This window comes from Heterodontus francisci, chromosome 43, assembly GCF_036365525.1.
Source record: "Heterodontus francisci isolate sHetFra1 chromosome 43, sHetFra1.hap1, whole genome shotgun sequence".
Lineage (NCBI taxonomy): Eukaryota > Metazoa > Chordata > Chondrichthyes > Heterodontiformes > Heterodontidae > Heterodontus > Heterodontus francisci.
Genome location: NC_090413.1, coordinates 18423427 through 18446114, shown reverse-complemented (window position 1 = coordinate 18446114; position 22688 = coordinate 18423427). Strand labels below are relative to the sequence as shown.

At 48.1% G+C, this 22688-nt stretch overlaps 1 protein-coding gene across 1 annotated transcript; it reads left to right on the top strand.

Annotated features, from left to right (window-relative positions):
- LOC137355649 (keratin, type I cytoskeletal 18-like) lies at positions 1-22064 on the top strand. The gene is made up of 13 exons (XM_068021023.1): positions 1-471; positions 1906-1988; positions 3929-4085; positions 9426-9587; positions 10566-10691; positions 10819-11039; positions 14561-14877; positions 14948-15100; positions 15756-15875; positions 17944-17960; positions 19956-20066; positions 20333-20455; positions 21924-22064. The coding sequence occupies exons 1-13, from the start codon at positions 1-3 to the stop codon at positions 22062-22064; spliced, it is 2202 nt and encodes a 733-aa protein (XP_067877124.1).
- Positions 22065-22688: the final 624 nt, after the last annotated feature.

Below are 22688 nucleotides of genomic sequence, written 5' to 3'. Positions count from 1 at the left end.
ATGACAAGTTTTGGTAGGAAGAGTGTCAGTTTCAGTAGCAGCGGTGGTGGTATGGTCAGTGGGGGCTTCGGCATGGGCTCCAGCCAAAACATCAGCAGTTCAATGCGCTCAAGCATGCAGCCTCGAGGTTATTCCAATTACTCAATTCAGAATTATGGTACTAAGTCAGGAATCAGCCTGGGTGGTGCTGGATACCAGTCTATGGGTATTTCTCAGGGACTTAGAGGTGGCTTTAGGGCCGGGGTTGGCTCGAGTTCTATGTCCTTTATGTCAGGGGGTCTCCTGGTCACTAACGAGAAAGATACCATGCAGGACCTCAATCAACGTTTGAGACTCTACTTGGAGAAAGTTCGCTCGCTGGAGATATCCAATAGTCAACTAGAGAAGCAAATTATGGAGTTTGCTTCCATGAAAACCATTGACTGTTTCGACTGGTCCGTTTACAACACAGTCAAACCTTTGCAGCAACAGGTAGGCCTTTTTTGAAATTTGGTTAGGCGCAATTGACTGCACCTGCACAAACTGACTGGGAGGTTGGAAATTTGACCTTCCTCCGCCCCCCCCCTCCCCAACCTCAGTTAGTCATGGCCGAGCGAGATGTTAAACCAGCCAGCACGCCTGCTCCCGATCGCGGGACCCCCTGCTGGAACGTGCTTTCTTCAGCAAGCGCTCACTGTGTGCTCAGTGCAAAGCCCTTACATTCCAAACAACTCATGGATCTATCACCTTTAGTCCACATCCGCTCTAGCCTGCTGTGTTAGGTGTGCAGCTGCTGTCTGGCGAAGTTGGCTTTACGTTTGAAGATGCACAGCATGTTACTGCGGGATGGAATTTGCTCACGGTCCCATTAATTCACTGCTGTATGGGGGATGTTTGATTGTGCTGGCCCTATGAGTAGTATAAATGTTTGTTCACTTTTACACTATATGGATGTGCCCCTTTTTCTAGAGGTTTCTGAAGATGAATGTTACAAAATGGAACGAGGAAACCAGAGAAATTTGACTTTAGACAGCATCTCCTGTCCCTAGTGTAAGTTAGTTAGTTAGTCTTCTGTCCCTAGTATTAATTAGTTAGCTAGGGTCTTCTGTCCCTAGTGTTGCTTAGTTAGCTAGGGTCTTCTGTCCCTAGTATTGGTTGGTTAGCTAGGGTCTTCTGAGCCTAGTATTAGTTAGTTAGCTAGGGTCTTCTGTCCCTAGTATTAGTTAGTTAGCTAGGGTCTTCTGTCCCTAGTATTAGTTAGTTAGCTAGGGTCTTCTGTCCCTAGTATTGGTTGGTTAGCTAGGGTCTTCTGTCCCTAGTATTAGTTAGTTAGCTAGGGTCTTCTGTCCCTAGTATTGCTTAGTTAGCTAGGGTCTTCTGTCCCTAGTATTGGTTAGTTAGCTAGGGTCTTCTTGTCCTTAGTATTAGTTAGTTAGCTAGGGTCTTCTGTCCGTAGTATTAGTTAGAATCTCCTGCCTCTAGTGACACAGGAGAGATCTCATTCCTTTCGCTGCTGTCTGTCCAGAGTGAGGTATTTAACTGTGAGTAGGGTGCCATTGCCCTTCATATCCAGCAGATCGTGGGGCTCCACTGTTGATGTTATTTGCTGATCTGTTACAGAGTCGCCCTCTCTCTGGCTTGCTTCTATAACGAGAGGTATTAAAAGGTAGCCAAGTCTATTATCCTGACTCGTAACTCCTAGCCAGAGGGCAGGGCACTGTCTTTAGTCTGGGCTCCGAACTTTAGATCAGTCTTGCTTGGGTGGCTGGAACAGGGGTTATACTCACACCAGCACAGCTCTTGGAGCAGTACCAGTCCATACCGAGGGAAGGAGCATATCTAAAGGCTTTATGAAAATGAAGGATTTTAACTGTGCTTTCTTTCTCCCGCACCCCTTCTTAACATTGTCCAATCCACTTCTCCCAGATTACTGACTACATTCTGCAGAATTCCCGCATCTCTCTGGAAATCGACAATGCCAGGCTAGCTGCTGAAGACTTCAGAAACAAGTAGGTGAAACAGTTCTTTTTCTAAATCCCCACTGTGATGGCTCCTGGACCTGCGGGTCTCTTGAGAATTCGCAGAGTGGTGCTGTGCAGGTACTGATTATCTGAACAGTGCCCTGAGATGGGTTCACCGGAGATAGATATGGCTAGAAGGCCACTAGTGGCATCCAAGATAATCAAAGCAAAATGCTGCAGATGCTGGAAATCTGAAATTAAAGCAAAAAGTGCTGGAAATACTCAGCAGGTCTGGAAGTATCTGTGGAGAGAGAAGCAGAGTTAACGTTTCAGGTCAGTGACCCTTCATCAGAACTGGCAGATATTAGAAATGCAATAGGTTGTAAAATAAATGAAATAAATAAATGAAATAAATGTAAAATGTAAGCAAATAAAGCAGGGGTGGGGCAAGAGATAACAAAAGGGAAGGTGTTGATAGGACAGGGTCACAGAGAATAACTAACAAGAAGGTCATGGAGCAAAGGCAAATGGTATGTTAATGGTGTGGTGAAAGACAAAGTATTTGTGCAGAGAGGGTGTTAAATGACCGAATAATGAACAGCCCTGGCCAAAAGCACAAACATGAAAAAAACCGTGGGCAGGTACATGGTAAAAAAATGAATGATGAAACAAACTAAAATAAAATTAAAATAAAAATAAAAAGTGGTGGGGGGGGGGGTGGCCGTCATGCTCTGAAATGATTGAACTCAATGTTCAGTCCGGCAGGCTGTAGTGTGTCTAATCGGTAAATGAGATGCTGTTCCTTGAGCTTGCGTTGATGTTCACTGGAACACTGCAGCAATCCCAGGACAGAGATGTGAGCATGAGAACAGGGGGGAGTGTTGAAATGGCCAGCAACCGGAAGCTCAGGGTCATGTTTTCGGACTGAGTGGAGGTGTTCCGCAAAGCGGTCACCCAATCTGTGTTTGGTCTCCCCAATGTAGAGGAGACCACAGTATGAGCAGTGAATACAGTATACAAAATTGAAAGAAGTACAAGTAAATCGCTGCTTCACCTGAAAGGAGTGTTTGGGGCCTGGGATTGTGAGGAGAGAGGAGGTAAATGGGCAGGTATTACACCTCCTGCGATTGCAGGGGAAGGTGCCATGGGACGGGGACGGGGTGGTGGGGGTAATAGAGGAGTGGACCAAGGTGTCGTGGAGGAACGATCCCTTCGGAATGCTGGCATCATGACCCAGACATCATGACTCAGGCAACAACAACTTGCATTTATATAGTGCCTATAACTTAGTAAAACGCCCTGAGGTGCTTCACAGGCATGTTATCAAACAAAATCTAACACCGAGCCACATAAGGAGATATTAGGACTGACAACCAAAAGCTTGGTCAAAGTGATACGTTTTAAAGAGCTTTTTAAGAAGCGTTTTAGAAGGAGGAGAGAGAGGTAGGGAGGGAATTCCGTAACTTAGGGCCCAGGCAGCTGAAGGCACGGCCCCCAATGATGGAGCGATTAAAATCAGGGACACGTAAGAGGCCAGAATTGGAAGAGCACAGATATCTAGGAAGGTTTCAGGGCTGAGGGTAATTACAGAGATAGGGAGGGGCAAAGCTATAGAGGGATCTGAAAGCAAGGGACGAGAACTTTAACATGGTTGCTGGACTTGGAGCCAATGCAGATCCGTGAGAATGGGGGGGATGCTGGGGGGTGGGGGGAGGGGGCGATGGTGGTGATGGGAGACCAGGATTTGGTGGAAATTAGGATACAGGCAGTATTTTTAGATGAGCTCTTGTTTACGGAAGGTGCATGTTGGGAAGCCAGTCAGGAGAGCATTGGATTATTGAGTCTAGAGGTGACAAGAGGATTTCAAGAGCCGAACTAAAGAAAACCAGCCTGAGAGTATAAAATCTGATGACAGAAATATCAACCAAAGCCTCTCACTCCTTCAATCTTGCATTGATTGTGTCTCCTCGGCCCTCTGTCTGCTGCAGGTGGGAGTCGGAAATGATGCTGAGACAGTCAGTGGAGAATGATATCAATGGACTCATCCAACTGAAGGAAACCTACCTGGAGATACATGGTTGCCTGTCGTGTGACATTGGTGTGCTGGAGAATGATATTGCCTGCCTGAGGAAGGAGCACGATGAGGTGGGTTCCTGGGTTTAAAATCTACCAGTGTCGTGTCCTCACACACTGAGGTTCCTAACAGCGGCAGCACATATCTTCCTGCTATGTGACTCTGGGTGAAGATAGTCATCTCTCCTGATTCCAGAGAACGGCGACTTCTGAGCCTCTCTGATCATCGTGGGTCACTTTAACTGAACCCACCCAGTGGGAAACTGATTGTCTGCCTGATATTACTTTTAATTGAAGTGTGTGGAAATCAGGCGCAGTGTAAAACAATCCCGTTAGTTTCCTGCCAGGTTATTGGGTTAAAATTTCCCCAGTCCACTTCATCCTTCAGGCTGAGATGCACAACCTCTCTCACTCCCAGTGCTCTCACTCCCCTGTAGCTTACTCTCTCTCTCTCCCCCACCCCCACAGTGTTCTCTCTCTCCCCCCCCCCCGCCCCACAGTGTTCTCTCTCTCTCCCCCCCCCACAGTGTTCTCTCTCTCTCCCCCCCCCCCACAGTGTTCTCTCTCTCTCCCCCCCCCACAGTGTTCTCTCTCTCCCCCACCCCCACAGTGTTCTCTCTCTCCCCCCACCCCCACAGTGTTCTCTCTCTCCCCCCCCCACAGTGTTCTCTCTCCCCCCCCCCCCCACAGTGTTCTCTCTCTCCCCTGTAGCATTCTCTCTCTCTCCCCCCCCCCACAGTGTTCTCTCTCTCTCCCCCCCCCCACAGTGTTCTCTCTCTCCCCACCCCCACAGTGTTCTCTCTCTCCCCCACCCCCACAGTGTTCTCTCTCTCCCCCCCCTCACAGTGTTCTCTCTCCCCCCCCCACAGTGTTCTCTCTCTCCCCTGTAGCATTCTCTCTCTCTCTCCCCCCACAGTGTTCTCTCTCTCTCCCCCCCCCCACAGTGTTCTCTCTCTCCCCCCCCTCCCCCACAGTGTTCTCTCTCTCCCCCCCCCCCACAGTGTTCTCTCTCCCCCCCCCCACAGTGTTCTCTCTCTCCCCTGTAGCATTCTCTCTCTCTCTCCCCCCACAGTGTTCTCTCTCTCTCCCCACCCCCACAGTGTTCTCTCTCTCCCCCACCCCCACAGTGTTCTCTCTCTCCCCCCCCCCCCACAGTGTTCTCTCTCCCCCCCCCCCCCACAGTGTTCTCTCTCTCCCCTGTAGCATTCTCTCTCTCTCTCCCCCCACAGTGTTCTCTCTCCCCCCCCCCCCCACAGTGTTCTCTCTCTCCCCTGTAGCATTCTCTCTCTCTCCCCCCCCCCACAGTGTTCTCTCTCTCTCCCCCCCCCACAGTGTTCTCTCTCTCCCCACCCCCACAGTGTTCTCTCTCTCCCCCACCCCCACAGTGTTCTCTCTCTCCCCCCCCCCACAGTGTTCTCTCTCCCCCCCCACAGTGTTCTCTCTCTCCCCTGTAGCATTCTCTCTCTCTCTCCCCCCACAGTGTTCTCTCTCTCTCCCCCCCCCCACAGTGTTCTCTCTCTCCCCCCCCTCCCCCACAGTGTTCTCTCTCTCCCCCCCCCCACAGTGTTCTCTCTCCCCCCCCCACAGTGTTCTCTCTCTCCCCTGTAGCATTCTCTCTCTCTCTCCCCCCACAGTGTTCTCTCTCTCTCCCCCCCCCACAGTGTTCTCTCTCTCCCCCCCACAGTGTTCTCTCTCTCCCCTGTAGCATTCTCTCTCTCTCTCCCCCCACAGTGTTCTCTCTCTCTCCCCCCCCCACAGTGTTCTCTCTCTCTCCCCACCCCCACAGTGTTCTCTCTCTCCCCCACCCCCACAGTGTTCTCTCTCTCCCCCCCCCCCCACAGTGTTCTCTCTCCCCCCCCCCCCCACAGTGTTCTCTCTCTCCCCTGTAGCATTCTCTCTCTCTCTCCCCCCACAGTGTTCTCTCTCTCTCCCCCCCCACAGTGTTCTCTCTCTCCCCCCCCTCCCACAGTGTTCTCTCTCTCCCCTGTAGCATTCTCTCTCTCTCTCCCCCCACAGTGTTCTCTCTCTCTCCCCCCCCCCCCCCACAGTGTTCTCTCTCTCCCCCCCTCCCCCACAGTGTTCTCTCTCCCCCCCCCCCCACAGTGTTCTCTCTCCCCCCCCCACAGTGTTCTCTCTCTCCCCTGTAGCATTCTCTCTCTCTCTCCCCCCACAGTGTTCTCTCTCTCTCCCCACCCCCACAGTGTTCTCTCTCTCCCCCACCCCCACAGTGTTCTCTCTCTCCCCCCCCCCCCACAGTGTTCTCTCTCCCCCCCCCCCCACAGTGTTCTCTCTCTCCCCTGTAGCATTCTCTCTCTCTCTCCCCCCACAGTGTTCTCTCTCTCTCCCCCCCCACAGTGTTCTCTCTCTCCCCCCCCTCCCACAGTGTTCTCTCTCTCCCCTGTAGCATTCTCTCTCTCTCTCCCCCCACAGTGTTCTCTCTCTCTCCCCCCCCCCCCCACAGTGTTCTCTCTCTCCCCTGTAGCATTCTCTCTCTCTCCCCACCCCCACAGTGTTCTCTCTCTCCCCTGTAGCATTCTCTCTCTCTCCCCCCCCCCCCACAGTGTTCTCTCTCTCTCCCCCCCCCCCCCCACAGTGTTCTCTCTCTCCCCTATAGCATTCTCTCTCTCTCCCCCCCCCCCCGCCACAGTGTTCTTTGTCTCCCCTGTAGCATTCTCTCTCTCTCCCCCACCCCCACAGTGTTCTCTCTCTCCCCACCCCCACAGTGTTCTCTCTCTCCCCACCCCCACAGCGTTCTCTCTCCCCTATAGCATTCTCTCTCTCTCCCCCACCCCCACAGTGTTCTCTCTCTCCCCCCCACCCACAGTGTTCTCTCTCTCCCCTGTAGCATTCTCTCTCTCTCTCCCCCCCCCCCCCCCCCCACAGTGTTCTCTCTCTCCCCACTCCAGGGTTCCCTATGTCCTGCTGCGTTCTCTCTCCTGCCCCATGCACCCCCCCCCCCCCACCCCACCCCAGCATTCTCACTGTTTGTCTCTGCCCCTTTAGTTTTATTCTCTCACATTGTCACTGTCAAGAAGGGTCACTGACCCGAAACGTTAACTCTGCTTCTCTTTCCACAGATACTGCCAGACCTGCTGAGTGATTCCAGCATTTCTTGTTTTTGTTCCAGCGTTCTCACTGTTGTGTCTGCCACCTCAACCTCTTTCTCCCTCTCTTTCACTGTCTTCTTACTTTCACTTTGTCTCCACTCTTTTTTTTCTCTCTGCCTGCCAGCTTCCTTTTGGTTTCTGTCTGTTCCCTCAATCTCTGCTTCTCACCCTTTTTCTGTCTTTCCATCTCTCCCTCTGTCTCTCTCTGGCTCTTTCTACCTCAGTGTCTTTATTTCTGACTGCCTCCTCCCTCCTCACTATCCCCCTTCTCTTTTACCTTGCCTCTCCTTTTCTATCTGTCTCTCTGCCTCTTTCTCTTCCTGGCTGCTCTCTCTCTCTTTCTTGTTCTCTTTCTAACACTCTGTCTACCCACTCGTTTCTCTGTCCTGCTCCCATCTCTTTCTTAGGCTTTGTTTGTCTCTGCCCCTTTAGTTTTATTCTCTCACATTGTCACTGTCATTGATCACTGTCACACCAGCTCTGTCTATCACTATGAAAGCGACCACTGCCCTGAATTATTTTGGCACCAAACCCTCTCAGGGTGCTACATAGCACCCAGAAATCAGAATTTCCTGCTTTCACCTAGAAGGGACAGCCTGAAAAAGCAAATTCGTGAAAAATGTTCTAAAAGGGAATTGGGTAAATACTTGAAGGGGGAGTAGTTGGATTGCTCAGAGCCAGCACAGAAACAATGGGATGAATGGCCTCCTTCTGTCCTGATCTCTTCCCAAATGGTTCCCTGTGTAAAATTCAAAGCTCTGGCACAGAGCACAGTTGGCCCATGACTACACATGGTTCTGCCATGAGGCATTTCAGAGGAGGCTGGGAGATGCTCTGAGTGGATAAAATGCAAAAACCTGAGGAAAGAATATAAAATAAAAGCAAAATACTGCAGATGCTGGAAATCTGAAATAAAAACAGAAAATGCTGGAAATACTCAGCAGGACTGGCAGCGCCTGTGGGGAGAGAGACAGAGTTAATGTGTCAGGTCTGTGACCTTTCATCAGATTCAAATCTATGTGGCTTCCCTGCTAATGAGGGCTGTAGCCTTTACCACCACCTCCCTGGCTTCTACACTGTAGGTTCTTGGGACCTAAGGTGCACATGCATTTTTGGAACGCAATTTCACCGCTTCATATACAAATAATTTTATCCAGGAAACTAGCATGCAATTCTTTCCATTTTTATTTCAGATTTCCAGCATCCATAGTATTTTATTTTTATTTTAGCATGCAACTACTCCCTCTGTCAGAGTAACTTACTACTGCAATGGCATAATTGACATTGAGGAATGTCAGGGCTAAGTATCCCCCTAGTGCCAATGGTGGGGCATTGCAGTGGCAGAGTGCTGCCCTCAAGTGGTAGTGTTGGAGTAGTACAATGACAGGGTGTGCCCCCTGGTGCCAGTGGTGGGGTAGTACAATGACAAGGTGTGCCCCTTAGTGCCAATGGTAGGATAGTGCAATGACAGGGTGTGCCCCCTAGTGCCAGTGGTGGGATAGTGCAATGAAAGGGTGTGTCCCTTAGTGCCAGTGGTGGGATAGTGCAATGACAGGGTGCTACCACCTAGTGCCAGTGGTGGGATAGTGCAATGAAAGGGTGTGTCCCTTAGTGCCAGTGGTGGGATAGTGCAATGAAAGGGTGTGCCCCCTAGTGCCAGTGGTGGGATAGTGCAATGACAGGGTGTGCCCCCTAGTGCCAGTGGTGGGATAGTGCAATGACAGGGTGTGCCCCCTAGTGCCAGTGGTGGGATAGTGCAATGACAGGGTGTGCCCCCTAGTGCCAATGGTGGGATAGTACAATGACAGGGTGTGCCCCCTAGTGCCAATGGTGGGATAGTACAATGACAGGGTGCTGCCCCTTAGTGCCAGTGGTGGGTTTGTACAATGGCTCCTTCCATCACAGATGGGTTGTGCTGATCTTTAGTTTAGTTTAGAGATACAGCACTGAAACAGGCCCTTCGGCCCACCGAGTCTGTGCCGGCCATCAACCACCCATTTATTCTAATCCTACACTAATCCCATATTCCTACTACATCCCCACCTGTTGCTATATTTCCCTACCACCTACCTATACTAGGGGCAATTTATAATGGCCAATTTACCTATCAACCTGCAAGTCTTTTGGCATGTGGGAGGAAACCGGAGCACCCGGAGGAAACCCACGCAGACACAGGGAGAACTTGCAAACTCCACACAGGCAGTACCCGGAATCGAACCCAGGTCGCTGGAGCTGTGAGGCTGCAGTGCTAACCACTGCGCCACTGTGCCACCCTAACTAATAATTTATTGCCCTTATGTTTCAGCACATTCGGATATTGCGGCAGCAGAAGTCACAAGACATCCAGGTTCAGGTGAACACAGCTCCTTCCATTGACCTGGGTGTGGTCTTGCAGGAACTCCGTGATAATTACAACGCGCTGGTTGTGAAGAATCAAACGGATTTGAACACTTGGTACCAGGAACAGGTAGGATTGGATTCGCCATCTGCAGCAGCAGCTCACAAACTCCAAAGGGGGTGAGGGGGGGGGGGGGGGTACTGAGGTCAGCATTGGGAGAAACTCTTCAGCCAGTGCCAAGGATCTTTAACAACCACCTCAAAAGACAAGATGGGGCTTAGTGCAGAATCACATTCAACAAGTAGCACTGGCAAAGGTGTCCATTGAAGTTAGTGCTCTCATTTCAGAATCCGAAGGTTGTGGGTTCAAGGCCCACTCCACAAACTTATGCACATAATCCAAGCTGAGACTCAGTCCTGAGGGAGTGCCTCAGGACTGAGTCTCTGGAGGTGCTACTTTTCAGATGAGATGTTCATTTGAGGCCCCTAACTCACTTGCAGAAGGATGCAAAAGAGCTCAGTGCTTTTTCATAGAGTTCTGGCTGATAGTTATCCCTTAACCAACGTCACTAAGACAGATGATCTGGTCTTTATTGCTGTTTGTGGGACCTTGCTGTGTGTAAATTGGCTTCTGGGTTTCCTACATGACTACTCTTCAGAAAAGTACTACATTGGTTGTAAAGCTCTTTAAGATGCCCTAAGCTTGTGAAAGGTGTATATAAATGCAAGTCTTTATTTTCCAATAACACAGCCTAATGGAATGTCACCCACAAACTAATGTATACTGACCTTAGTAATTCGATATGCTGATGTAACACAATCTCCCTCTACATACACAGTGTAATAAGAGACTCACTTGGAATAAGATAAAGGATTTGGTCTGAAAGCTCCATTCCAATGCTATTCCAGAGTTTTCTGCTCTGCTTTGAATGGACCTCTCAATTAAAACCTTATCTAGTCAACGCTAGCCGTGATCATTGTGGATGCGTCGGTGCTCTTGGTTACTGTGAACAGTCATTATCTGGCCAGCTCCATAACACTGTGGGTTCAGTTGTCTCAAGTACATCATTCTTCACCCATGTAAACCTCTGTTGCTCTGATTTTTCAGGTGGAGATTCAAGTCACACAGACCACACAGACTAACCAGGCTCTTGATGGGGCTAAAAGTGAACTGGCTCAATACCGTCAACAAGTGCAGAGCTTTGAGGCTGATTGTAACGCCTTAAATGGGGCTGTAAGTGAGTTTTGACAATTCGCGGTCTGCTCGTTTGAGCGCGATGTTTATCCAAAAGTTAAACCCGATTCTGAGCTGTCTGTTCGGACAGGCCTTCAAACTGACCAAACTGATTTGATGTTTTCAGTTAATCGCCCTGCAGAACACGCTGAACGATACAGAATGTAGATACGGTATGGAGCTTCAGGGCTTTGTGACCATAATTTCACAGTTGGAAACAGATCTGAGTTGCATCAGGAACAACATAACACGACAGACCCAGGATTACAATAACCTTGTTAACATCAAGATGAAGCTCGAGAGTGAGATTCATCAGTACAAATGTCTGTTGGAAGGAAGTGGCCAAAGGTAAGACCCAGACAACATCAAGAGCTAGGAACATAGGAGGATTAGGAACAGGAGGAGGCATTTATTCCCTCAAGCCTGCTCTGCCATTCAATCAGATTGTTACTGATCTGCGTCTTGACACCATTTCCCAACCCTCTCCTACACAGTCTGTCCAGGGCCCATTCAAACATCTTTCGTCTTTCTCACCTCTCTCCTTAGCGACTGCAGAAGCTGCCCACTTATTTATTTGAAGTGTGCATTCAGTGCACTGAAGTGGCAATGAGATTACTCTGTAACTATTTAGCTTTGACATTCAATGGCTTCTGGCGTCCTCAAGTTCTCTTCTGTTAGTTTCGTCACAAAGAAATTTTCCTCAATATCTAACCTACCCCATTCTCAGCTTTTCATCCTCTGTTACTTTCCATGAGAAAACACTTAGCCCCCTCGTCTCTTTCTTAATAATGCATCAGTTTTCAGGTCTCATGCCGTCCTGTGAACACTTCACAAAGGTATTAGATGGGCCACCAATCCGAAGCTATCAGTTTCTTGCCTGACGGATAAGGTTAAAATCAACCCCCTTTGCCTCTGAGCCATAGAGGGATTTCCCTCGATTGAGAGATCTTTAAGATGATGAAAGGGTTTGATAGAGTAGATATGGAGAAGATGGTTGCCATTTCTGGGGATTCCAAAGTTAGGGGCCATAAATATAAGACAGTCACCGATAAATCCAATAGGGAATTCAGGAGAAACTTCTTGACCCAGAGAATGGTGAAAATGAGGAATGCACTACCACAGGAAGTAGTTGAGGCAAATGGTATAGATGCATTTAAAGGAAAGCTAGATAAACACATGAGGGAGAAAGTAATAGGTAGTTATGCTGATAGAGTTAGGCTGAATGGCCTGTTTCTGTGCAGTAAATACTATGTATTGAGCATTATAATTGGTGCCTCCCTCCTGTTCAAACCATCTTCATCTTCTATTCATTATTGCTCCATCTCCAAAATTCCCTTTGGGCGGAATTCTATGTTGGGCGGGAAGCCCTGCCCACTGGCCAAAAAGTTAGGGGCCACGCTATAATTTTACGTGGCCCAGGCCCTTAATTGGCCTCGGGCGGGACTTCCGCCCCTCTGTGGCAGGAAGTCCTGCCTCCAAGAGCTGCCAGCCAATCAGCGAGTGAAGAAAGAGGGACGCCGGCCCTGGAAAAGAGGTATGTTTTTGGGGCCTCACCAGGGGCAATCTGCTGGGCTCCGGCGAAACAACGGTTGCGGGGGTGGGGGAGAAATGTTGTTCATAGGGGGCGGTTGGGCTGTGGGGGGTGAACCCTCTGTGGGGCTCAGGGTGCCCGATCAGTAGGGCCCCTCCCTTGCCTGCAAGGAGGCCACCAAGTATTACTCCTGAGCCGCCCGCCCACTGCTGGTAAAATACCAGTGGTGGCGGGAGGAGACCCTTATGTGGCAGTTAATAGGTCACTTAAAAGCCTTAATTGGCCCGAGGCAGGCGGGCCATTTTCACACCACCGCTGCCCCTCATAAAATTGCAGTGGGGGCAGGAAGGCGACAGGAACAGCACCAACTGCCTCCCACTCAATTTTCTTACCCCCCCTCCCCCTCCCCCTCACCTCCAGCCTGCTCCTGCGGGAGGTGAGGGGAGGGGGAGCATAAAGTTCCGGCATTTCTTTCTAAAGTCCTTGAATAGTTGTTGCCTCCCAAATCAACGCCCAACTCTTCCGCAACTCCCTATTTCAATCTCTCCAATGAGATTTCCACCCCTCCCACAGCACTGACCAAACATGAATGACATTCTCTGTGACTGAGATCCCACTTTATTCCCCTTCCCTCTATAGTTTTTGACATGACTGACCACACCATAGTCCTCCAAAGCCTCTCTGCAGCTTGATTGGACTAACCCTACCTGGCACCACTCTTACCTATCAAATTATAGCCAGAATATGACCAGTAATGGCTTCAGTTCCTGTCCTGCATTGTTACTTCTGAATTTATCCTTGTCTCCCTTCTCTTCCTCATGTACTTACTGCCCTTTGGTGGCATCATCTGAAGGCATGAGGTCAACGTCTGTGTCTACACTGACGACACCAAGATCTGCTCTCCCTCCAAGACTTCGGTGCCGTCACACTGCTTCTCCAACATCCAATCCTAATGAGCCACAATTTCCTCCATTAAACGTTGGGAAAACTGAAGCCATCCTCTTTCATACACTCACTCTCTCCCTTCCTCACACGCCTCCTCTCTTCCACTCTTGTCTCTTCCCTTTCACCTCACCCCCACACTTACACTTTTTCCTCCTGCATCTTCTCTGCTGCACGATCACATTCTAACACATTCTTTCCTGCAGGTTTTGCAGTTACATTCTTGCCCAGACAAGTGCACTTTTACACATATTTTCACAATGGCATCCACTATGACATACATCCACACTCTTAACTCACTCATACCTGCACACACACACACACACACAAACACATATATTCTTGCACAACCGGAAGTCGACAGCCTGCCTAGTCTGACCCTCAATGGCAGACATTTTGAAGGGTGCGTGCTCATGTGTTCCGTCTGGAAGGTTGGGAGTGGGGGGTGTCACTGGGTGGAGTTCACTGATTCCCAGGGCCCAGTTGGAGACTGGAAGCACTAAGAGTGAAACAATAGTCAGCAAGGCCTCTGAGTTACTGCGATGCGTGAGTTTACTGGTAAACACTGTGGCTTCATTGTTCCACATTCCTTTAACTATCTATGTTTGAAGATGTTTCTAGTTGAGGAGTAACCTAGTAACTGAAAGGAATTGGATGTATCTCCGATTGGTTGGTCTTACAGACTTTTTTTTTTAACCCAGAGAGAGGATTTAGATGATCAAATGGTACAATCAGCCAATTGGGATGTGCCTAAGGGTGGAGTGTGCCAGATGCAGAACAGTTTAAATTTGCAGATTACCTTGTGTCAGTAGGGTTAGCCACCATCCAGGATTTCCCTGGAGAAAAATTAATCCCCTAAAAACTACTGGGACAAACACCCAGGAGAAAAATCATAGCGGCATTAAAAAATTTGTTTTTTTTACATTTTCTTTGATATAAAATATCATGGAGATGGTGGGGGGGATAAAAGGCTATTTGATTGACAGTCAAGAATCATCCAATGGGGCATCAAAGAATTGTTTGCTTTCCTATTGGCTGGAAGAAAAGCGGGGTGCTGTGAGGATGGACATGTCAAGTGGCCAATGGCGGGAATGTGGGGGGTGGGGGGTGGGGATGGTTGCGGGCAGTTCTAGGCAGGCCATGTGACCAGATCATCTGAAGTATCTTCAACTGGAGCTTTCAGCCTACAATGAAGAGTTATTGCAGTGCTCAGCCTATGAAAACACAGAACAATGCCTGGATCACAGGGACTGTCCTGTAATAAGGGCAGAAATCAGGGTCCGTTTCAGGAAGAAATGGTGGCTAACAGAACAGGGAGACATGATAAAAGATGGCAAACTAACAAATGGAATGCAGACGGCACTGCTTTAATAATAACCCCTTTGTCTCCCTTCAGCAGCATCCAATCAGGCAGCTCCTCAACCATGATGACAGGCAGCTCCTCAACCATGATGACAGGCAGCTCCTCATCCATGATGACAGGCGGCGGCTCCTCATCCATGATGATAGGCGGCGGCTCCTCATCCATGATGATAGGCGGCGGCTCCTCATCCATGATGACAGGCGGCGGCTCCTCATCCATGATGATAGGTGGCGGCTCCTCATCCATGATCACAGGCGGCGGCTCCTCATCCATGATGATAGGTGGCGGCTCCTCATCCATGATCACAGGCGGCGGCAGCTCCTCATCCATGATCTCAGGATCTCATTCTAGTAAGTTTTCAAGTGATGTTGAATTGGATGTGTATTGCTTAGTCCATGTCCATAATTCTGTCTACTCTAGTCTGTGATGATTCACCGTATCCAATCCAATCTGGACCAGCCACTACAACGAACGTCAGCAGCTGCCTCCTGCTCATAAATGTTCATTCTTGGGAGGAGGGCATCACTGGCAAGGTTGGCATTGATTGCCAACCCACTGCCAGTGACCCAGGTGGTGGGCCTTCATCTTGAACCGCTGCAGTCCATGTGGTGGAGTTGCTGCCACAATGGTAGGGCATAGCAGGATTTTGGTCCAGCAATGATGAAGGAATGAAGGACAAGTCAGAACGGTGTGTGACTTAGAGGGGACATTGACGGTGATGGTGTTGCCAAGGCATTGCTGCCCTTGTTCTTGGTGGTGGAGGCCACAGAAGAAGGAGGTGCTGTTTGTTAATCTGTTAATTGTGTATCAATGGTTTGTTTATATGGAGGTGAAGGGTGTTAATTGGGTTCTTAGTTGAGCACTAATCTAATCTAATCTAATCACTTATAAGCAGATACACACAGAGACTGGTGGAGGGTTTTGAGTGAGGAGCTACGTGTTTGTAATCCTTTTATTATGCACAATAAATGTGAAACTGAGTAAATATAGGCTCCAGCATCATCCTTCCATAACCAGTTTAACACTGTTGTGGTCAGCTGGACAAGAGGCTGATGTACCATTCGCTTGACCTTTCAAGCAGTTTCTTTACCTTTTAATATGATGTTGCCAAACGTCCTTCAAGTGTTCTCTTTTTGCAGTTAGTTAATTGCTGTATATTATTCTTCCTATTTTAGGCACGGGGTCAAGCAAAACGATAACCACGTGAGTTGATCTTATTGTTTTATAGTGACTGCAAATGTTACTAGTGGAAATGGCGAAAGAGCCACTGTGTTTAGTCCCAATGACCCTCACCTTGAGTGTGACATCACAAACAGGGATGGCCTCCCATCAAACACTCCCAGGGCAGGTAAAGAATGGGGTTAGATACAGAGTAAAGCTTCCTCTACACTGTCCCCATCAAACACTCCCAGGACAGGTACAGCACAGGGGTTAGATACAGAGTAAAGCTCCCTCTATACTCCCAACATTGTGCCTCACTCCCAAGCTCGAAAGGTCACCTCATACTGCATCATAGAAAATCGTAGAAACATACAGCACAGAAGGAGGCCATTTGGCCTGTCACCCCTGTGCTGGCTCTTTGAAAGAGCAGTCATGCTTAGTCCTACAACTCTGCTTCTTGTCCATAACCCTGTAAGTTGCTCAGACTCAAGTACCTGTCCAACTCCCTTTTACAATTGTTTATGGATTCAGCTTCCGCTGTCTTCTCAGGTTGACCATTCCAGATCCCAACAAGTCTCTGAGTGAAATAAATTCTCCTCATCTCCCTTCTAGATCTTTTGCCAATGATTTTAAATCTATAAATCTCTGGTTATTGACCCACTCGCCAAAGAAATAGTTTTTCTTTATCTATAAATCCTCTCATCATTTAGAAAACCTTGATCAGATCGCCTCTTAACCTTCTCTGTTCCAAGGAGAACAGTCTTCACCTTTCCAACGTTTCCTTATAACTGAAGTCTCTCATCCCTGGTAACATCCTGGTAAACCTCCTCTGTACCCTTTCGATGGCCTTCACAGTTGTTTTGAAGTATTGTGTCCAGAATTGTCCACAATACTCCAGTTGAGGCCTAACAGTGATTTAGAAAGTTCTAGAACGATCTCAGTCGGACAGTTTCCATTTTGTACAGCAGCAAATCTTGTGGTCTTCCTCAGTGAGATGCCAAAATCGTGGCAAATGATAGACAATTACTTGCTGTGGGTTCTGTGCCTACATCACCCAGAATTCTCGACTGGCAGTAGGGGCAGTGTACACATCTTTCATCGATCGAAACCAGCTCCTAAGACTGAAAAGCCAGTATCCAACCCACTGTACCATCTGGTTCACACATTACAGTATTACTGTTTGAAGACACCAGGGCTTAAGAGGGTTAAACTACATGGATAGGTTAAGGAAGTGCAGCGTAGATTTACTAGAATGATACCTGCACTCCGAGGGTTAAGCCACAAAGAGAGATTAAACAAACTCGGACTTTAGAAAGTTAAGGGGTGATTTGATCAAAGTTTTCAAGATATTAAGGGGAACAGATAGGGTCAATTGGGAGAGACTTTCCACTGGGTGGGGACGGACTAGGGGGGCTGGTTTAACATTTTTAAAGCCACACCTTTCAGGAGTGGAAATAGGAATCACATCTACACACAAAGAAGTTTGGAACTCTCTTTCACAAATGGCAATTGATGCTAGATCAATTGTTAATTTTAAGTCTGAGATTGATAGATTTTTGTTAGCCAAAGGTATGAAAGGATATGGGGCAAAGGCGGGTATATGGAGTTAGGCCACAGATCAGCCGTGATCTCATTGAATGGCGGAACAGGCGCGAGGGGCTGAATGGCCTCCTCCTGTACCTACGTTGCATAAACTTTGCTTCATATTCCCTTGAGTTTAGAAGACTGAGGGGTGAGATAAACAGGTGTTCAAAATTTGATATGGATCTGATACAGAGAAACTATTTCTTCTGGTGGATGAATCAAGAACAATGGGGTATAGTCTTAAAATTAAAACTGGGCCATTTAGGAGTGAAATGAGGAAGTATATTTTCACACAAAGGGTAGTAGAATTCTGAAACTCTCTCGAAATGCTGAGGACACTGGGGACAACTAGAGCTTCCCAGACTGAGATCAACCGATTTTTGTTGGGTAAAGGGTATCAAGGGATGTGGAGCAAAGGCAGGAACATTGTACAGATCAGCCATAATCTAACTAAATAATGGCGCAGCCTTGAGGGGCTGAATTGACCACTCCTGTTTCTTATTTCCCTGCACGTCATTAGGAGGGAAAGTAGCAACATCGCATGGTTTGTCACTGAGTAGCTCAAGGTTTATCCAGAACTCTCAAACTGGTTTTGGACAGTGGTTCTAATATCTTATCTGAGTTATGAAGTGGACACTAATTTCTTTTGTCCTTTTCTCTTTCCTTTACAGAACCAAAGTTATCAAAGGTAATAAAGCTTGCTTCTTAGTTTCTGATAAGCCCCGTGTCTGTCGTTGGTAAATGCAGCTCCCAGAACAAGGGGGCATAATGTTAAAATTAGAGCTGGGCTGTTCAGGGGTGATGTGAGGAAGCTCTTTTTCACACAAAGGGTAGTGGAAATCTGGAACTCTCTCCCCCCGCCCCCCCCCCCCCCCCCCCCAACAAGCTGGTGAGGCTGGGGGTCAATTGAAAATTTCAAAACTAAGATTGATAGTTTTTTTGATAGGAAAGGGTATTAAGCATTATGGAACCAAGATGGGTGGATGGTGTCTTGATGCAGATCAGCCATGATCTAACTGAATGGTGGAACAGGCTTGAGGGGCTGAATGGACTCCTTCTGTTCCTGTCTCCCCATATGTCGGACTTCCTGTCCGTCTCAGAGAGTTCTTCTGTGCTCCGCTTGAAAATTGGCAGATGTGAGCGTTAGATGAATGCAGCATCGATTCCCAATATGGGAGTTTGGACAGAGGTGATAGTCAGTGGAATACTGTCACAAGCAGGCTACTTATTTGTGTTCAACGCAAAATGAAATCTCACCCCAATATCCACAAGCTACACACCTTAATTAATAGTTTTGCCTGGCAGGATCAGAGTGGACTTTCTCTCTTTTCCTCCTGTCCTTTTCAGTAGGTGTCAGGAACCTTTGTGGGGTCTAGATTGCCATTTCTCATATGGGAACTGGGTGCCCAAATACTGAGTATTAGTGGGCTGTTACAGTGTGGCAATTTGGAGTTAAGGCCAAACTTGTCCAACCAAACTACACAGATCACATAAACACACACTAAACACAACACACAAAACGCAACACACAGACACATCACACACACATAAAATATACACACAATTAACCACATACACACAAAACACACACATGCGCACATATTACAAAACACGCACACAAGGAACATACCACACACACTATATATACACGCCACATACACATAAAATACACACACAGCACACAAAACACAGACACCCCACACACAAAACACAACATACAAACACCACAAACACACACTCACACACCACAAAATGCACACACACGCATGCCCAATGTCCCCTCTGAGCTGCCAGACTGTGCACCCAAGCAGTAACCCAAAGGTTCCCACGCAGACTGTGCACAAGTCGGACCCTTTAAATTACCATGCATGTACAGCCGCACAAAAGAGTTCAAGGGGGCCATGCACTTAAGCAAATCACCAATGCACTCCAAAATAAATTTGAGGGTACGTTGACACACACACACACACACACACACACACACACACACACACACACACACACACACACACACACACACAACACACACACACACACACACACACACATTTATACCATACACACCATACTAAACACACAACACTCTCACACCCACACAACATACACACCACACACACAAAACCAGATACAAACACCCACCCACACAATGTACACAACACATATGGACGTACACCATTGCCCAGGATATCACTGGAGAGCGATCAGAAGCTGGACACCAGATCACTTTTTTAGGCTCTCCAGCTCGGTGGTGCTGAGGTCAAATTTAGGGTCCCGATTTTTGTCCTAACTGACACCAGCACTACTCAAGGGGATCTGCCCTTCGACCTTCTGGCTGTCATCACAGACCCACAAAGCCTCGTTCACCATCAGCATTGAACCCTCACCCTCCCCCCCCCCATTGCCTAAAGCCTCCATTCCCTGAGGGTGTGGCTGATCCGGGTGACGAGCGGACTAGACTCTGAGCTGCATTGGCGTTTGGTCAGCAAGAAACAGGTTCCCCCACTCTTGTCTGTCCTGATCTACATTAAAGACGTAGATTGGGGCAAGCCCTGGTAAACATAAGTAAATCGCTTGTAAAACCTGCAACATTTTTATATTTTTAGTGCAGTTCATGTTTGCTGCAGTAAGTTGAAAGATGGACAAGCAAAGTTTGAAATCTGTTTTATTTGGCGTGTCTTTGCAGAGCGAGTATCTCGATACTAAAGAAGGCACCATGGCTCTCACCGAGGGATCACCTGGGGCCCCCAAGCCTGAGAGACCACAACTCATATTCGCTGCGGTGATTTCTTTCAGAGTAATGGGGTTGTAGACGCTTCGGTCGTGAGCTTCTTCCCTCACGGCCTTAACTCATATCATCCTAATGCTTTTGTTAAAAATGGAATGTGTAACAGGGCACCCAAGGCTCCCTTCAGATAGAATTGCCCCATTTCCAAATCATGGCATGGAGACAGACCCCCCCCCCTGTTAAATGGGGTGCAGACCCCATATGATGGCTGTTGTTGCCAGTCAGTTTGCTGATATAGAGCTTTCATCATTAACATGCTGTGGCTATGGTTACAGCATAAATTACTCCTACTGCATCCAAGCACTGTGGGTGTGTCCCAACCAGCTGACAGGATGCCCGGCCCAAGGAGTACATCCTTTGACCAAGGGCTTGGGGAGTCCAATAGCTGCATCACCCCCGTAAGAATGATCCAATAAGGAGAGTTGGCTTGCGGTTGCCAGATAGTTGGGAAGCTCCACAGGCCTGTTTACCTGCGAAGGGCCAGAACACAGTCCAGACCTTTCATGTCTAAGGTGCCCATGAGCCACCATCTCACCTGCTCTGGGACCAGTTCCGCACCTCCCGTGGGAGCCCTGGGTTACTCTGAAGTTCCAACGTCTTTTCACTTGTTCACCTTCTGCTTAAAGCTAATAAATAAACGTTCCGCTTAACATCCCGTTGTGTGGTGTGAGTCAATCGGTCTTCACTCAGGAAAACATGGCATTGTCAGAGCAGGGGAAGGTCTGACAGACAACTGATCGAGGTGGTCCAAAGGGTTTATCAAAGGGTGAACAGGAGGTAAATGATTCCACAAGTCCTAGAGGAAATCATTTAAAATTATCATTATCAAAGTTTGCAAGGAGCATGTTTTCTTTCAGACATTTGTCAGTCCACAGAATGCCACAGATTTGAAAATGCGGAGAATTTTTAAAAAGGGAAGGAGACAAATTGTTAGGGGAAAGAAAACACGGGTATGGGGAAAGAGTAGGAGAATGGTACTACTTGGATATCTCCTTCAGGGGGCCAGCACAGGCATGATAGGCCGAATGGCCTTCCTTCAGTGCAGCAAAGTTTTACACTTCTATTGCCCCACATGAGCCGACTGTGTTTTGATGTTTGGAATGCAAAAAGACCAGACTGAGAGAAGAATTGAGAGACAAACAACACCTGAAGGTGTTTTCCACTCGCCCAAAAGAAAGATTTGCGGTTAAACTGTGCCTTTCACAACCTCAGGATTTCCCAAAGTGCTTTACAGCCAATGAAATACTTTTGAAGTGCAGTCACTGTTACAATGTAGGAAATGTGGTCGCCAATGTTGTGCACAGCAAGATCCCACAAGCAGCAATGTGATAATGACCAGGTCATTTGTTTTTAGCGATCTTGGTTGAGGGATAAATATTGCCCTGGACACTGGGGAGAGCTCCCCTGCTCTTCGAATCGTGCCATGGGATCTTTTGATTCCACCACTTTTAACATCTCCACCGAGAAATACAACAGAGTGCGCTCCATCAGTACTGCAGTGGAGTGTTGGCCTGGATTTTATGCTGAAGCCTCTTGGACTATGGACTTGAAGCAATAACCTAAGTGACAGAGGTGATAGTTTGTTTTTAAATTACCCTTTCATGGGGCATGGGCATCACTGGCAAGGCCAGCATTTGTTGCCCATCCCTAATTGCCCTTGAGAACCGAATGGTTTACTAGGCCAGTTCAGAGTCAACCACATTGCTGTGGGTCCGGAATCACATGTAGGCCAGACCAGGTAAGGATGGCAGACTTCCTTCCCTAAAGTACATTAGTGAACCAGATGCATTTTCTCAGCCATCAATGATAGTTTCATAGTTTTCAATTCCAGATTTTTATTAATTAATTGAATTTAAATTCCACAAGCTGCCATGGCGGGATTTGAACCCACGTCTGCAGGGCACCAGCCTGGGCCTCTGGATTACTAGCTCAGTGACATTACCACTATGGCACCATCTCCATTGCTACCTACGGAACTCAGCTGATACTAGTGGACACAATTGTTAAGGTTTGAGCTCATCCCCACCCCACCACACACACCCCCCTCCCCACTTCCTTTAGCTGATGTTCAAAGTGTAAAGGGAGCTTCCCATTAACAGAGCACGGCCATCAATTCTCAGTGCCTAACATCGTGACCCATAAATGGTAATGTTCTCTCCTCTCACCTCCCTGAGGCAGTCCAGATCAATAGACAAAAACTAATACATTGAGTTGCATCAAGTCTCCGGCACAGAATTAGGCCACTTGACCCAACTGATCGATGCCAATGTTTATGCTCTTTGCTCTTTGCTCCCCTCTTCGCCTAACCTTACCAACATAACTTATTCCTTTCTCCCCAGACTTAAATATAGAAACATAGAAAATAGGAGCAGGAGTAGGCCATTCGACCCTTCAAGCCTGCTCCGCCATTCATTATGATCATGGCTGATCATCCAACTCAGTAACCTGTTTCCGCTTTCGCCCCATATCCTTTGATCCCTTTAGATCCAAGAGCTCCTTGAAAACATACAATGTTCTGGCCTCAACTGTTTTCTGTGGTTGCGAATTCCACAGGCTCACCACTCTGTGGGTGAAGACATTTCTCCTCATCTCAGTCCTGAAAGTTATACCCTGTATCCTTAGACTATGACG

What these genes read in the sequence shown, in the direction of transcription:
- LOC137355649 (XM_068021023.1), top strand. Translation starts at nt 1, where the DNA reads ATGACAAGTTTTGGTAGGAAGAGTGTCAGTTTCAGTAGCAGCGGTGGT. An exon ending in ACACTTGGTACCAGGAACAG is followed by an intron (nt 9,588 to 10,565) that starts GTAGGATTGGAT and finishes CTGATTTTTCAG; the next exon opens with GTGGAGATTCAAGTCACACA. An exon ending in GTAACGCCTTAAATGGGGCT is followed by an intron (nt 10,692 to 10,818) that starts GTAAGTGAGTTT and finishes TGATGTTTTCAG; the next exon opens with TTAATCGCCCTGCAGAACAC.